Source organism: Mus caroli, unplaced genomic scaffold (genome assembly GCF_978045245.1).
Source record: "Mus caroli unplaced genomic scaffold, Mus_caroli_1 scaffold_13, whole genome shotgun sequence".
In the NCBI taxonomy this organism is placed as follows: Eukaryota; Metazoa; Chordata; class Mammalia; order Rodentia; family Muridae; genus Mus; species Mus caroli.
In genome coordinates, this window is record NW_028227268.1 from 73,420,287 (window position 1) to 73,436,454 (window position 16,168).

The window sequence follows — 16,168 nt, forward strand, 5'->3', positions numbered from 1 at the left end:
CTGTGTTAAGATCCACAGCAGCCACATTAATGTATGCCATCTACAGGACCTGTTTTAGGAATAAGATAGATTGACAAGAAGCAGATGAAAAGTGTCACATAAACACAATTAGTTGTCAGTGGTTATGCCAGTCAGACAACACAGGCGTAAATCCTTACCAGAAACTAAGAGTTGCTTGTGATGATGATCAAATCTCACCACAGCACTCCAAACTGGTGGACTAAAGTCAACAGTGAGGAATGGGTTTACAGAGCAGTCCTAGTGGGAACTCTCAAGTGCTGGGCTGCTGATGGCCAGCACCACAGCATAGGAAGACTCATTGAAGAAGACCTGGATTCTGTTTCCAACACCAACTTGGTAACTCACAGCTGGTTGTAACTCCAGTTCTAGCAGGAGGTCCAAAGTATGCCTTCTACAGGACCTGTTTTAGGAATAATAACACTTGTCCCCTCAAGGCACCAGGCACCACACGTGTGGTTTGGTCAACACTTATAAATCAAAAGAAAAACATACTGATACACTTTAAAAACAAAAGTTAAAGGGTTTCAGCTTCTGTTAGATGTAGTGTCCTTTTTTGTATTAATAGCCATTGATAACAATCCTACAACTAACTAGGCATGGTAGAATAGCCCTTTAATCCCTGCATTTGGGAAGCAAGGCAGGTGAGTTCAAAGTCAGCATGGTTTAAATAATGAGTTCCAGGCCAGCTAAGGCTACATAGTGAGGTCCTGTCTCAAATCCTTCATCTAGCTTTTGTTTAAAACAAACTAAACAAAACCCCTAACCTGTAGTAGTCCTTTGCTTCATGTTTTGTGAAAACATCCCTCATCATCAGTTACCCTGTGTTGGATCAGAAAGACAAGGCACATTCTTGATCATTTCATCCATTTTCAGAATAATAAATTAGTTTCCCTACATTCTTTGATGAAAGGTTATCTAATAAGCCATTTATTGCTCAAGACCAAGAAGAACATGGATTTATATACACACTGGACAAGGTTTGTTTGTTTCAGCTATTACTATTAACATTCAAAAATAACCTGATCTCTATGGCCCGTGTATCTTTGAGATGGTCCAGGTAGTCACTGGTAATTTCCTATCTGGTATGAAAGATTGTTACCTCTTACATTTCCTATATGAGGGCTGTACTTAACCATTCATTCAAAGACTTCTGCTTCTTAGAGTGGGAAGTTGCACGTGGAGACCAAAACTGTATACTGCAGGGAGGAATGCTTTTAGCCACTGTCATTTCTGAGTTCTGGGTCATTTCAGGGGACAGAACTGAGAATTTCCCCTCAAAGATAAAATATGTCCATGGTGTTTTGAAAGGAAACTGTTTCCTAATGTCTTGGAATTTGAATGCTTGGTCCCCAGTTTGTGGAGCTGTTTGGGAAGGCTTAGAAGGTATGACCTTGTGGGAGGAGGTGTGTGTCATTGGGAACCAGCTTTGACGTTTCGAAGACCCATGGTATTCCTACTTCACTGTCTCTCTGTTTGTGCTGCCCTTCAAGTTGTGAGCTCACAGCGTCTCCAGTAGTCATGTTGGCTGCTTGCTACCCCACTGCTCCGACACTTAAGCCCCCAGAACTGTGTAGATAAATAAGTAAACCCTTCTCTAGCTTGTCTTGGTCGTGGTGTTTTACCACAGCAATGGAAAAGTCCTAATACGTTAAGTGTTGATAGTTCTAATTCCGTTCTCGTTTGAACCAGAAGGTTTGTACTTCAAATGAATGGCCCTAAGTCAGTGCCTCCCTTTAACTTGGCCAGAACAACTTGGGTTTTGATGACACCTAAACGGACTTTTTTAAGAAATAAAGATCCCTTCATCTCCAGTACTGGGAGTGAGCTCCGGAGTCTTGTGCATGCTGGGTCAGACCTCTACCACTGAGCTCTATTCCCAGTTCATAATTACTCATCCAACTTAGAATGTACCATGGACAGGCTTAGGATAGCAATGCCATGGCTAAGAAAAGTGTGCTGTTACTTAGGCAGTTCTTGTCCTCAGGGTACAGCCTCTTCACTGACATCTTTTTCTTTAATATAGATTGCTTCTGTTGTGGTTATCCTCAGAAACAAAATTAGATTTACTTCTTACTTCTATGTCAAGTTTTAGAGGATTGTCTTTCTAAGAATACATTTATTTGGCTTTGGTAGTAGTCTCGATGGTTACAATGGAAAATTAACAAAATAAGATTTATTTAAGGAAATAGCGCTTTTTAGTTCTTTCTCCCTGCCATTGATCAAAGAAAAGAAAGACACCTTTCTTAACAAATAGAACCTGTCTCGTGGTGCGTTCTCAGAGACACATGTTTATGTGCAGGGATTCTGTTGAAAAAGAGAGAGAGATGGTGTGTGGCCTTTAAAAGATGAAAACTGTAAGCTGGAGCGAGATGGTTCAGAGTGCTTGCTGTTCTTACAGAAGACCTGAGTTCAGTTCTCAGAATCAAGTCCGGCAGCTCATAATCACTAGGAACTCCAGATCTAAGAGATTAGACACTTCCTTAGGCACTCACGCATGTGCATAGACATACACACATATACATAAACAAAAGAAAAACATTAAGGAAAAAGAGAAAGATGAAATTCAGGTACCAGATTGGAGATGACATCTGTGTGAACTGCACACACCCTGGAGTTAACAGTTCTGCCATAGTGTGCGGAAAATTAAGGAATTAGTATTGGGCAGAGGGGACGCTGGGTGCTAATGGAATCACTAAGTGGTGGTCCACGGGAGTTTGAAGACCCTTCAGGTTTGTTCCCTCTTGAAGCCAAGAATCCAGCTCTTTAGGACCTACCCCAGAGAGCTGGTGACAGAAAAAAACCCACTTCAACCAGAAAATGCAGACTTCCTCTGGCTCAGAGTTGTGACCTTGTTGTTCTATGAGGGTGGTTCCCAGAAGGCAACTGTGAGTTGCCAAAACTCTCAAGAGCTATGGAAAGGACCCCGTGAAGGGGAAACTGGGTGACATATGGTGACATCCAGTACAGCCACCCCTTTGCACTCTCCTGACTTCTCAAATAACAGATTTGGGGATCCACCTCCTAGTCAGACCAGGATTATGCTGGTCTCATTTCCCCAGGCACGAGCTGGTCTTGGTCTTATGCTGAATCCTAAGGTCTCTTCTAAACATTTCTTTCTCACTGTCCTGGGGGAGAGTCGCCCGTTTAAGTAGGGTAGCAGAGCTTGGCTCAGACTGGGCTCTTTTATTCAGTACAAGCCCGCCCAATCCCAGGTCTAGTGAGCTTCTGTAGTGTTTCTGTGGAAACTTAGGGTGTGTTATCAGACAATCTCCAGAGTCTGGCCATGTTATTGTTAACAAGAAGTTATCTAGGGACATGTCAGGGTGTCCCCACCTGCTTCACCAGAGTTAGAAAACAGGTCATCTATATGTGTTTGTGACTATTCAGACTAGCGTCTTCCACAAAGAGCCGTACAGTCATAGGTTGCAGTGTATTGAAAATGAAACTCAAGTCTCACCCGAATTCAGGTGGCTTTTTTCTCTACCCTAGTTTTTTATCTCATCACCTCTCCAAATTCGAAAGTTCAAATCCCTGGTTATTTTTATAATAGGAATAGAAAATCCCAATCCCAGCCCTATGTTTGAGTGTAAGAGATCTAAGTAGCTCCAGTTTCTCCCTCTTCCTCTTCCCTCCTCCCTCCCTCCCTCCCTCCCTCCCTCTCTCTCTCTCTCTCTCTCTCTCTTTCTACACACACACACACACACACACACACACACACATATGATACTTTTTGGCTTTCTCCAGGGTTTGACTTTGAGGTAAGAAGACATCAACTGCAAAGCTGCTCTAGCTGTGTTTATTAAGGTACAGAGGAAAGGAGAAAGGTGTGAGCAGCTGGGTTTCCAGCTCTTGTTAAAGAATAACATCTCGTCAGGCAGAATTTTCCCAGGTTCACCTCAACCGAACATTGTCAGGACCCCCTGGAAAAGAGAAGCCAAGCTTGAGAGTGCCCTTCACTGCTACCAAGGATTGCTGAGGAGAGGACCTGGGTACCCGAGCTTACTCAAGACAGGAAGGCATAGCAGCTGGTTCTAGGGAGGGTCTCTGTAAAGCCCATAGGGAGGGAGCCTTAGTACAAACATCATGGCCAGCTGGCAGCCACTTGCGAAAGGTAAACCCTGAACAACTCCTTGGAGTCTTCCCAGTTTTGTTGGATATGGCTTGCTGGAGCAGATCAGGAAGCAAGGGCTCTCTCTCTCTCTCTCTCTCTCTCTCTCTCTCTCTCTCTCTCTCTCTCTCTCTCTCTCTCTCTCTCTCTCTCTCTGATGTGGAATGTGGAAGGTGTCTGGGGAGGAGGAAGTAGCCATGCAAGGAAGATGCCCATGTTACCAGCAATGACTTCACAGCTCCTACAGCCTCAGGGCCCAGCTCGGTGACACACTTCCTGGATCCTTCTATGAGAGGATCCAATGGGATGCCCATGCTGGCCAGGATGAACCTCAGGATGGCCAAGTGGCTTAATGGCAGGCTAGGCACAGCCCCTGCCACAGCCTCTGCAGCTGGAGCAAGGGCAGCCACGGGTTCTACCGCAGACTTGGCCAATGAGTCCACGAAGAAAGCAACACCTGCCAACACAAACAGAGAACCTAGGGCCTTCTCAAAGATTCTGAAGACCTAACTCCTCCAGGGAGGGCACCCAAGGGAGAAGTCATAGCCACCCCCCTACTTCTTGATTGATGGCTGCCCTGTGTCAAGGGAGATGGCAACAGAAGTTAGGAAAGGTGGCCATATATTGGGCCCAGGAAGGAGATGGCTACAGAGAGAGAGAGCCATAGGAGATGGGTAAGGTTTTTAGAGTTGGGGACATTCATACTGTGTCTTGCTGATTGAGGGGACATTAACCAGGTTGAGAGCAGATGGGATGAGTGGCGTCAATCCAGGGCTGGCCCTTGAAGATGCCATCAGACTAGTGGGTGAGCTGAAGGTGGGTAGGTGGATAGGTGAGTGAGAGGCAGCTCCAAGGCTCAGGTGGGACTCAGGTTGGGCTGACAGCAGAAAGCTTTAAAGGACCATAGGAAAAGTAGAGGAAACCCTCGAAGGGATAAGCAGAGGAGCATCTGGGTTCCCCTGTAGACAACTCTGCTAAAATAGCTCCCATCAACTTCTGCACAAGAGTGAGGGCTATATGGTAAAAACCAGCTGGAGCAGTCAGTGGCCAGGAAAGAGCAGGTACCAATGGCAGATCCTCCATAGGAGATACTAAGCCCCCAAGGGAACTCACCAGAGTCACTGAGCAGAGCCACACAGAGCACTAGAAAGGTGGTGGTAAGCTTCATGGTAGAATGAGTCTCAGAAGATGCTCTCGGGACCTAAGACAATCTTCTGAAGCTTGGCCCCGATGGGTTCATATATCCAGGAGTGGAACCTCACCCTCCTGGGAAACGTGTTGTTTGCTCAGCTAAAAGGCAGAAAGGCAGCCAACTTCCTCCTCTGGTCAGTGGACCCTGGGAGGCTCGCACATCCCACCTTAGTCCTAGGGATTTCCTCTTGGCAGGGTCTCCTGAACTCAAGTGCTAGGCCTTTCTTCCAGGAACCACGGATGTCCTTTGTCTTCATAGGGCCCACCCAGGCCTACACCTTGATAATGTGGTCTGACTCCACCTCAACCTCGTCACGGTACAGGTCAGGGGCCCATGGCTCGGTGGGAACAGGCTCCCCACGGGCAATTATGTAGGTTCTGGGTCTGGAAGCATGAAGAGCACGGTGTGAATCAGCAGGTCCCAGGGACTCTAGATCTCTCAATGAGCTATTGGTCCCTGGTCCCAGACTATGGAAATGTCACACCATGACAGTCTTCTCAGCTCCTGCTGGTCTGAGAGCACCAATCCATTGAGCCAGAAAGGAATGCCTAATAGCCTGGCTGGGCCACCGGCCTTACTCCTGGCTACATACTTAGTTGGGCCACAGGTAGCTGCTAATGATAAAGAATGATAAAGGGGGGTGGGGGCTGCGACATTTTTCTGTCTTTTAAATCACTCTCAAAGGCAGCAGATGAGCTTGGCATATTTCAGAGTTTCTCTAAAAGCCCTTTCTTGTCTACCACCCGCAGAAATGTAGCAGAGAACGAAGCACGGATACCCTTCCATTAGGCTCATTAGTGGGAAGATGTGACTTCCAGCATTTTAGAATGCCTCCTTCTCAGAAGATGAGCATGCCTTGACTTTTGTAGCTGGGAGGAAAGGGTCTCCCGGGGCCCCTGGGCTGCTGTGAAGACTGCAGATCCCACCTGTTTCCAGCCTGTGGCTTGCGAGCATGCTGACGTTGCCTCTGCCTATTCCTTAGTCTTTTCCTTATTGTTTTGTCTGGGAAGCGTTTGTTAGTCACCATGGAAGTAATTTCAGCGGGAAATGAGTTTTCAGCTTGTGAGATTGCACCTCCTTTCAATGGTTTTCTGGAAGGAACGCAGCCTGTAAGCGTCCATCTGTGTGAATGTAGAGGGCGCCACTGCCACACCCAGAATACCCCGAGCCTCTTCCTCTGAAGGGCGCATCTGAGATGTGGACATTGCTCTGATCAACCACCTTCTTGAAAAGGCAAGCCCAGTTGGCCTGACAGCGGTGTCCCCCAAAACCATCGTTTCACTTTCTGTGACAACTGTAGTCCAAGAACATTAAACAGAAAATCCCACAACAGTTCTCAACTTTCCCAGAATTTTTATCAGGTGTAACCCACCTTGCTTTCTTGCTTTTCCTCCTCTTCTTCCTCTTCCTCTTCCTCCTCCTCCTCCCCCTCCCCCTCTTCCTTCTCCTTTTGTCTTTAAATTTATAATTATGAATACAGATTATCATATGTGAGTTTTACTGTGACATTTCCACACAGCATGTCCAATGCATTGACCATAACTCATTCTTCCAATGCTTTCTTGCCCTCTGTCTTTCTCCTCTACCTGGTCACCTTGCACAGCCTTGTTATTTACTTTTCTGCTTTCAAGATGTGTGTACGTGTGTGCAAGTGTGCATGTGTGTATGCATGCATTTATGTGTGTGAGTTGTCCAAGTCCGAGAGAAAATATGGCAATATTCATGAAAAAACATATTATCTAGTATATGTGTTTGTATATTTTATGATATCTCTTTCTGTGAGTTTCTGATTTTATTTTAAAGATCTGATCAGATGCAAGAGAATAATTGAGTTATCATGTATTTGTTAAGACTTGCTTTAGATTGTAAAATACTATCTATTTTGGAAACGGTTTCAGGAGCTGAAAAGAAGCAAAGTGTATGTTCCTACTAGATGAAATATTCTGTAATGTCTGTTAAATCCATTTAATCTAAGGCAGAGTCTTTCAATCTGTGGATCACAACCCAATGAGAGTCAAACAAACAGGTTGTATATGTATATCAAATATCCTGCATACCATATATTTACATTGTGATTCATAACAATAGCAAAATTACAGTTAGGAAATAACAACAAAAATAATTATATGGTTGAGGGGTCACCACAACATGGGGAACTGTATTTAAGGCATACACCTTTAGTCCTAGCACTCGGGAGCAGGTAAATCTCTGACTACAAGACTAGCGGGTCTACAGAGTGAGTTCCAAGACAGCCAAAGCTACACAGAGAAACCCTGTCTCAAAACAAAACCAACCAACCAAAAAACAAGTAAGTAAATAAATAAATACATTCTGAATTCATTCTTTGTCCAGCATTCTGTCCATTTTGGCATTTTTGGAGTCTCAGTTACTGAAAGGCTATTAATTTTTGGAGGAGTTAAGTTATCCCCCTCCCAACACACACACCCCATGTTTCTTATGTTTCTGTGTTGAGATTTGTGCATATGTCTTGATGGATAATGTCCACTTGCTGGGAGGGTCTCAGTGACTAGCTTCTCTGGAGAACTCCATCCCCAGTATTGTCCAAAGAGGAAGCACTGCTAACAGCAACCACAGTAAGAATAGACCAGACACAGTAATACACTTTACAAAATTAAAAACCATGTTACCGCTGGGCGTGGTGGCGCACACCTTTAATCCCAGCACTCAGGAGGCAGAGGCAGGCGGATTTCTGAGTTCGAGGCCAGCCTGGTCTACAAAGTGAGTTCCAGGACAGCCAGGGCTACACAGAGAAACCCTGTCTCAAAAAACAAAAAAACCAAAAAACAAAAAACAAAACAATGTTACCATTTGGCTGTGTCAAGGAAAGGCACCAAAATGTAGATGAGTGAAAAACTGAAGTTAATGAAAAAAACTGTTACTAAAAAAAGGAAATGTTAGTGGAGAAAAAAATTATGGAAGAAGTAAAATTGTAAAATAGGAAGAAAAATGAGAAAAAAAAGAAAAAGAAAAGTAAAAAGTCCTTTCCAATTTTATGCAGCCATAGAGAGGTGAAATCACATTTTCAGGAAATGGATGCAGCTGGAAATCACTGTGCTAAGGGAAATAAGCATACAGACAAATAGCCATGCTTTCTCCCATATGCGGATCCTAGATGTAGAACTATGTTCTGGTGTGTGTGTGTGTGGGAGGCGGGGTGTGTGTGTATGTTTATGGGTGTGTGCATGTGTATGTATGTTTATGGGTGCGTGTGTATGTGTGTGTATGTTTATGGGTGCGTGTGTATGTGTGTGTATGTTTATGGGTGTGTGTGTGTGTGTTAGTTTTCAGAAAACTACAAAGCAACCATGGCAGGGAGGGAGATATCATAAGAGAGGTGGCACACGGAGTCATAGAGCACAGGAAATAAAGCAGAGGGGAGCATGACTGGGCAAAGGGGAAACAGCTGGAGGGCCAGAAGGTGGGGGCTCAGTACAGGAGGGAGACGAGCAATGTATAATGATACATATGTATAGAGATACCATGAAGAAAGTAACTGCTCTGGATGCTAATCTAAAAACTAACTTTAAAAACTACCATAGTTCTGAAATTCTGCATTACACAGCTATCTACGAATGTCCTTACATGCCTTTTGAAGGTGTGCATCCACATCATCCCCCTGCCTCTAGAACTCTTCATCTTATAAAGCCTGTGCCCATTAAATACAACCTCTGCTTCCTCCTTCTGGTCCTTGAACATCACCACCCTGTCCTTTCCTCTTAGATGATTCTAGAGTCTGCCATAATCTCCAGGATCAAGACCTCAGGCGAGCACTGGCTGCTGAAGCTACAGGTGGGGTTGTTGGACCACTCACTCCATCTGTCGTTTTGAGTAATCCCCCTTCTCTTTGCCATTTGCAGGCCCACAAACACTATGCATGCGTCCTCCTCAGCACTCCATATTCTCTTCCAGCAGGATTCCAGTGACCTAACTGATCGCGTTGGGCATCTAGCAGCTGAACTTGGGCCTGCTTTTCACCATGCTGGCTGAGAACCAGAGACAGCCAAGTTCAGGCAGAATCTCGAAAGACAAAGGTGGAGACCTGCTGCTCACAGGGTCCCAGGGGCTTGTGAACTCTCCTGCTGTCTGTCCAGTGGCCTCCCTGTACACCCTTCCTGGGATTCTTTGTCTTTAAAACAACCTGCCAGCAGGATGTGGAGTTGCATGCCTGGGCTTCATTACAATACCCTGTGTAAAACAAAACAACAGAACAAAGCAAAACAAAGCCAGCCTTCCTGGGCTGAACAGTAGAGCACACCAGTGGAGTACTTGTCTCACAAAAGGAAGGCCCTGGATTTGATCACCAATGATGAAAAATGGCAAAAACAAAACACAATTTCCCAGCAACAACCACCCCCCCCACCCCCTTCTACTTCCTGATTGAATAGTTTGAGCGGCCATTTCCTGGCTTCCCATGAGCCTGCAGTGTGACCACAGGCCTTCACACGATTGCCAAAATACATCCTTACAGCAATGCAAGCCATCACAGCTCACCACACTTTTCCAGCTGTGTGAGGGTCACTCAAGTCTCGACTTATGCCCATCAGGCCCAATCCTTCACCACACACTCTTCTTGTGACCATCATCGGTGCCAGTCAATGGGGATAGTTGGGATCTGCCTGCATTGAGGGATAGACAGTGCCTCAGAGCTAGCATCTGGAGGCTGCTGTCAACACCTCCCTGGTAGCTCAAGACAGTATACAGTTACTTGTTCTCTCTTCTGGAGGCAGGAAATCCAGTGTCACTGGCTTGAAACCCAAGCGTTGGTGCACTCCCTCAGGAGCCCGTGGGAAGGTTCATTCCTGGCTTGTAGCTTCTGGTATTCCTTGGCTCTGGATTCATCCTTCTAATGCCTGTCTCTGCCCTCAGATTGTGTGTGTGTGTGTGTGTGTGTGTGTGTGTGTGTGTGCGCGCACACACATGCATTCTCTTTGCCTATTATATGACCACATGTGATTGCATTTAGGGCTGACCCAGATAAGCCAGGAGAAGTGCCTTGCCTCAAAATAATGAACTTAATGAACTTAATTATACTGTCAACTTTCCATAGAAAGTGACATTCAAAACACTTGACAATTAGTTTTACCACGTATCTTATCCCCTTCAATATCTGTGTTGTTTTGTCTCAGCCAGTGGCGTGTCTCCAGCGGGTGTCAAAGCCTACCTGGCATGTGGGAGGGAGGGGGATGGACACGGGTGATCAGTATCCACTCTGGACTTTCCCACCCAGTTCCTGCATGCCTGTTCCCTGGGGGCCCAGGACTGGCTATGCTACTGAGGAAATGCTTGGCACTTCTTCAGATAAGAGGGTCAGCTTGTCCCAGGACATGTTTGCAGGACATCCTATGGGCCAAAACAAACATTCACGCCTTGCCTATCCTCTGGGAATGCAGGAAGTGCTGGATGTAAACAGAGACTTTGAAGGCTCTGAGCAGGGGCCAAACATCAACTTTGGAACCTTGGAAGGACCATGAGGACCTCAAAGCTGGTTGCCCGGCCAGTGGGATCCCTTAGCAGATGGAGCCATGAAGGGAACTCCTTAAGGCTTCATCATGGTTCCTGGTTTCAAGAAGCACCGGGCTCCCTGGTGCAGGCATGATGCTTTGTGCTGTGCCCCACAGCAGGTTGTTGCCAACAACAGAGGCCTATACCATCAACAGGCCCTCTGTTTGAAAGACTGGGAGGCCCGATCATGCTTTTCCCTATGCTGAGATTTCTGTCCCAGGGCCCAACTTAACTCTCAGCTTGGCTCCAGAGTTTCCTTGGTCCATGCTTGGTGTCCTTCATGTGTATATATACCTGGGCCCAAAGCATGGCTGCCGTGAGCAGGTAGAGATGCAGCTTAGGTATGTAGGCTTTTACAGCCAGCAGAGCAGCTCCCTGGGCCCCTGGGTTGGGGAGGGACCCAGATGGTCTCTTCTTAGTTTTTCTCCTTTCGTATTTGTCAGTCAGCACATCCATCACAAAGACTTGCCACGTTGGATCTCTCTCTCTCTCTCTCTCTCTCTCTCCCCCTCATACCCAGGCTAAGTTCATTATTAATCAAACTAGGAACCCCAATTCCATCTCTCAGTGACAGTATGCTTGCCCTGCCGGAGCATGTAGACCACCTTCTCTGCCCTTCCGACTCGGCAGCTCAATTGTCATACCTTGTGGGAGTTGTGTGTGTGTGGGGGTTCCATGATGACCGTTTCAGTATCACCGTGGCTCATTGCCGTGTCGCCTTGCCGTGGGCTCGTTAGGTTAGTGCCTGCTTTGTGATTATTTAGTGCTGTAGGATGGGTCTTGTATATATCACTCCCATCTCTGTGTACAGCATGTGAGGGCTGAAGCTTACAAATGGGCTGTGTTGAGTTTCTTTTCATTACCTCTCCATTCTTCTCCCAGCAGGAGGTAGAGATGGATGGGCAGCCTCTGGGGTAAGTTAGTATCCAGCTTCTTCCCAAGACCCTGGCCCCTTGTTCTTCCTTTAAAACACTTTTTATTTTATTTTATTTTATTTTATTTTATTTTATTTTATTTTTGCTGACTTTTCTTTTTGTGAATTTCACATCATGTACCCCAGTCCCACTCATCTACCCCTTCTTTCATATCTGCCCTCCAATCTTGCAAGCTCCCCCCACAAAAGAAAACAAAAATTAAAAATAAGAAAAATAAAAAAAAAAAAACCCATCTTGCTGTGGAAGTCACAATTTGTCATGGTATGTCACACAGTATATCCTTTCTTCCAAACAGCTTTATTTGCAAATGCTCACTAATCTGGTTTGAGGCCTCTGGCTTCTGCTACACCTTCAATACTGGATTCTCACCGGAACTTCTCTTGGATAGCCTGTTGTGTCATGGAGATCTTGAAGTTTTGGTCTGCAGGACCAGGCCCTTCTTGTACTCCAGCAGTTCATAGATGGGTTGGGCCAACTCGAAGGCCTGGATCTGAGCCTGGTTGGCAGCTGAGTTGGTCAGCACACCTGCTGGGCTGGGACTATGCACCAGGGCCAGCTCCCCTGTGCCCATGCCACCAGGACCAGCTCTACTGAGCTGTCTGGGTCCTTCCTAAGGGTCCCATGAAGACTTCTGATCTCAGATCATCTTTCTTCCCACCAATATGGCTTCCTTCCTAGGGATGTCCTGTGCCATGCTGATTGCATGGCCAAGGGGTGTGTCCTTCTATCTCTTTCTTGCCTAAGTAGTCACCTCAAGGTCAGGTAGGCACATCCAGGTTCAACTGGCAGCTAAGATGAGGCCATAGCAGCAGGGCCCTGGACTTTGTTTAACAACAAGTGTAAGTGGCTTGGGGAAGAAGCCAGGATCCATCTGTAAATCTGGGGCCACTAACAGGGCCAGAGAAGAGAGGGCTGCAGAGCTCTTCCGGAATCTCTGGCTCACCCACCAGGTACACAGATGTGCTGTGCTCTCCTCGGTGGCCTCCTTCCTCCTTCCTCATAGCTCAGCCATCTGGGCCCTGGGGCTCCCAGCAGAGTCTCCAATGTGTCTTGTTAGCACTTATGTGAAGGCCTTCACTTTGGTCAATATTGATCTGGTTCTCTCAAGCACTTCATTTTTTCTCTCTCCCAAGGCGTCCTACAAAGGGCCCTACAGCGGAGACGGTGGCACATTATGGTCAGCATGATTCTTGCTGGGGGGGGGGGGGAAGGGGGCTCAGGGCATTGCTGAAGGAGGCAGAATGCTGACCCTGTGGTAAGCAGTGACTGAAGCCCATGGAAGGTTCTTCCTTCAGTCAGAGCTCTATCCAAGCTCAATTGGTGTCAACAGGACCTTGCCTTTTCCAGCTATCTCTCTGGTCCTGTTTTTCACATTTGTCCTTTGTCTCATGGCCAGTACCCTTATAGGGCAGGAAGATCTCCCATCAACCAGTGCCCTAGGCTGCCTCCAGACAATAGGACCCAGGGTTAGCTAAGCTGGTGAGTTAGATAACTGGAGAGATCCTATCCCAAACTCCAACCCAGGGTGTTGGTCACATCAAAGAGTCATTGATGTCCTAAAGTGAGACCCATGCAATGGCTTAAAATGTAATAGCTCAGTAGCAGCCCTCTGGCTATTCTCATCCCTTACAGGACACAGAAGGAGTGGAATGCATGAATGAGTTCCAGTCCCCTGGAAGATGCTAGATCCTTTTAGGGACAGGAAGTGCCCAGGTGTCCTACTGCACATGAGAGGCTTGTAGAAGGTTCCCAACACTGCCTCAGTAGCCAGACAGGATAGCAAGAGCCACATGTACCTAACCACCTGACCCCTTGTTTGCAAAGGATTGGCCAAGGATTTCAAGGATGCTATCCCGAGACACATTCTAAAATATCAATATTCTCCCTCTGCAGTCTCTCCGAGTTTTCCCCTGCCTCAGTTTAACCCTCCATGCCTATATTGTCCTGACTTCTGTCTGGCTGTGGCAAACTGGTCCAGCTATAACTGAAAAGCAGAGGATCTTGCATCCCCCTGCACCTGTGTCTCTGATGGATTCAGTCCAGGACAGGGAAGCAAGACACCTCCTCTGCATTGGTGACAGCAATCACTTAACTTTAGATTTCCCTCAGTCAGAGACATTGACAGACAGATCCCTTAGCTGCAGGAGCCTCCTGGTTTTGTGTAACAAGAGGACCACAGGTCCTGCTGATGTCTGTTTTAACCCCAAGCTTCAAAGTCAGACTTCCCCCTGCTCCCTGCAAGGCCCTCTGTTACTCTCAATGGCTGCAACCCCCAGAGGTCTCTCTGTGATTGCTTGAAGGGTTGTTATGGGGAGAGAGAACCCCCTTACTCTGATGGATAGGATAGGAGGGTGGTGACTCAGTGAGGCTTTGTATCACAAATGACCACAGGGTTGGCTTAAACGCTACATTCATTCACTACTTGCGGTTCTGCAGGCTGAAAAGTCCAAGGTCAAGAAGCAGGGACGGTTTTGTGTCTGATGAGGGCTCACTGTCTGATTTGTGGGCATGTTTTCATACGGCAGGAAGAGGGTGAAGGAACCCCTTCTAGGTCTGGGCGATCTAACTCTCTAACCCTTGGTGTGGTAGGCTCTTACATTTGGATGCTTGGTCTGCAGTCAGTGGAACTGTTTGGGAAGGATTAGGAGGTGTGGCTTTGTTGGAGGTGTGTCCCTGGGGGCAGGCTTTAAGGTTTCAAAGGCCCATACAATTTCTGGTTATTCCCCACGTCCCAACCTCTCTGTCTCATATTTGTGGATCAGATGTAAGCTCTAAGCTGCTGCTTCGCAGCTGTGCCTGCCTGCCGCCATCCTCCTCACTATGATGGGCACGGACTCTAACTCTGCAGAACTGTGAGCCACAAGTAAATGCTTCTTTTATAAGTGGCCTTCGTCGTTGTGTCTTCCCACAGTGAAAGGAACTAAGGCACTTGGTTCTTCAAATAAGGGGAAAACCCCATTCTTGAGGGCACCACTCCTTCTGGCCTGATTCCTTCCCAAAGGCTCTGCCCTCACACCATCCCTTGTGATAAGGGTCTTGAGGGGTCACAATGGTTCAGCCCATTGCAGGTATCTAAGAGTTGAATGCGTATGTGATGGATAATTTAATCAACTTGACTGGACTGAAAAATGCCTACAACACGACATTAGTAAGACACACCTCTGTAGGTTCTATGAAGGTTTTTCCCCAAAGGATCTAATACTGAATGTGAGTGGCATCCTCTAGCAGGCTGGGGTCAAGATGTAACAAAAATGGAAAGTCAGGGAGGGGGACCTGCTAGTGCCACTGTGGGCACGATTTTGTGGGGACAGGAGCCATGATTTGGTTACTCCCAGCACCATGGGTTTCTCCAATGCTCTCTAGGCAGCAAGTCATGGGGAGACACTGAGGGTCTGATGGTCATGGATCCATCCAGGATCACCCAGCTTCAGGGAACCTCATCTGGCCACTGCCTTCTGCTATCTGCCTTGCACAACCCACAGTCCAGCCTGGTCATGGCTCTTCCGTTAGTGAGAGAGGAGATCCAGGGCCGGGGGACAGGCATCTGCCCTGGGACTGATTCTGTGGCCAAATGCAACTGATTCTAACACAGCATTAAATGTTAAGATGTTTGTATTTCATGTGAATTTTTGTTCTATTCAAATTTAGATTTATTATAGAAGCCAAGACAACATGACGCCCCCAACCACTGGCAGCTGCCTCTGCGGGGAGGGGCTCTTCCCACCAGAATGTCAAGAACTTGAGGGACAACAGGCAACATGGGGCAGGTCCAAAATGTACAGCTGGCCCAACAAAGTGGTGACCGTCTCGCGGGCCTTTGTTGGGCTCTTTTCTGTTCTCTTGGGGCGAATGGACCATCAACTATGCTGCCTGACTGTTCGTGGGCGCTTAGCCCAGTTTGTCCAGCTGACAGGGCTGCTGTCTCCCAGTGGCCATCGCGGCTTTCCCTCCTGGGTCCCTGGGACAGTCTGACCTCAAGACAACCTCAGGGTGTAACTAGCCCTGCTTCCACGATGTTATTGGAAAAAGACATAGAGAACTGGTACAGAGGACTTGCCAGGAGCTGAGCTCCCGTGTCTACCACCGCTGGTGATCGGGTGGGCAACGTGTGGCTTTGTTGGGAGACAAGAGAGCATCGCTTTAGGAGAGCCCGTTTGGAATAAGCTGGAGCAGACAGACTCAGTAGATTAACAAGTATCCTGATGTCTCTTCCGCGCCCCCTGCTGGCAGTTTTGGGGATTGTGAGCTGAGTTAGATGGGGACTTGGGCTCTGCAGCAGAAATGGGGGGTGGGGGTGGGGGACCACAGCATGTTTCCTTTGAGCCCAGAAGCTTTGTGAGGTGTAAGGTTAAGGTCAGAATTCGAGACAGCTTACTTAGAATCTATTCA

The 16,168-nt window shown here is 47.1% G+C and overlaps 1 protein-coding gene across 1 annotated transcript; it reads right to left on the reverse strand.

The window, feature by feature from the left end:
* Positions 1-3,809: 3,809 nt before the first annotated feature.
* Scgb3a1 (secretoglobin family 3A member 1) lies at positions 3,810-5,433 on the reverse strand. Its single transcript, XM_021178361.3, has 3 exons — positions 5,243-5,433; positions 4,351-4,586; positions 3,810-3,941 (listed from the first exon to the last, which is right to left on the reverse strand). The coding sequence occupies exons 1-3, from the start codon at positions 5,295-5,297 to the stop codon at positions 3,918-3,920; spliced, it is 315 nt and encodes a 104-aa protein (XP_021034020.1). The 5' UTR covers positions 5,298-5,433; the 3' UTR covers positions 3,810-3,917.
* Positions 5,434-16,168: the final 10,735 nt, after the last annotated feature.

Excerpts from the sequence above, each read along its gene's own strand:
- Scgb3a1 (XM_021178361.3), bottom strand. The coding sequence starts at position 5,297 with ATGAAGCTTACCACCACCTTTCTAGTGCTCTGTGTGGCTCTGCTCAGT. Across the intron at positions 4,587-5,242 it reads GGCTCTGCTCAGTGACTCTG|GTGTTGCTTTCTTCGTGGAC; the intron begins GTGAGTTCCCTT and ends TTGTGTTGGCAG. Across the intron at positions 3,942-4,350 it reads GAGCTGTGAAGTCATTGCTG|GGGGTCCTGACAATGTTCGG; the intron begins GTAACATGGGCA and ends TCTCTTTTCCAG.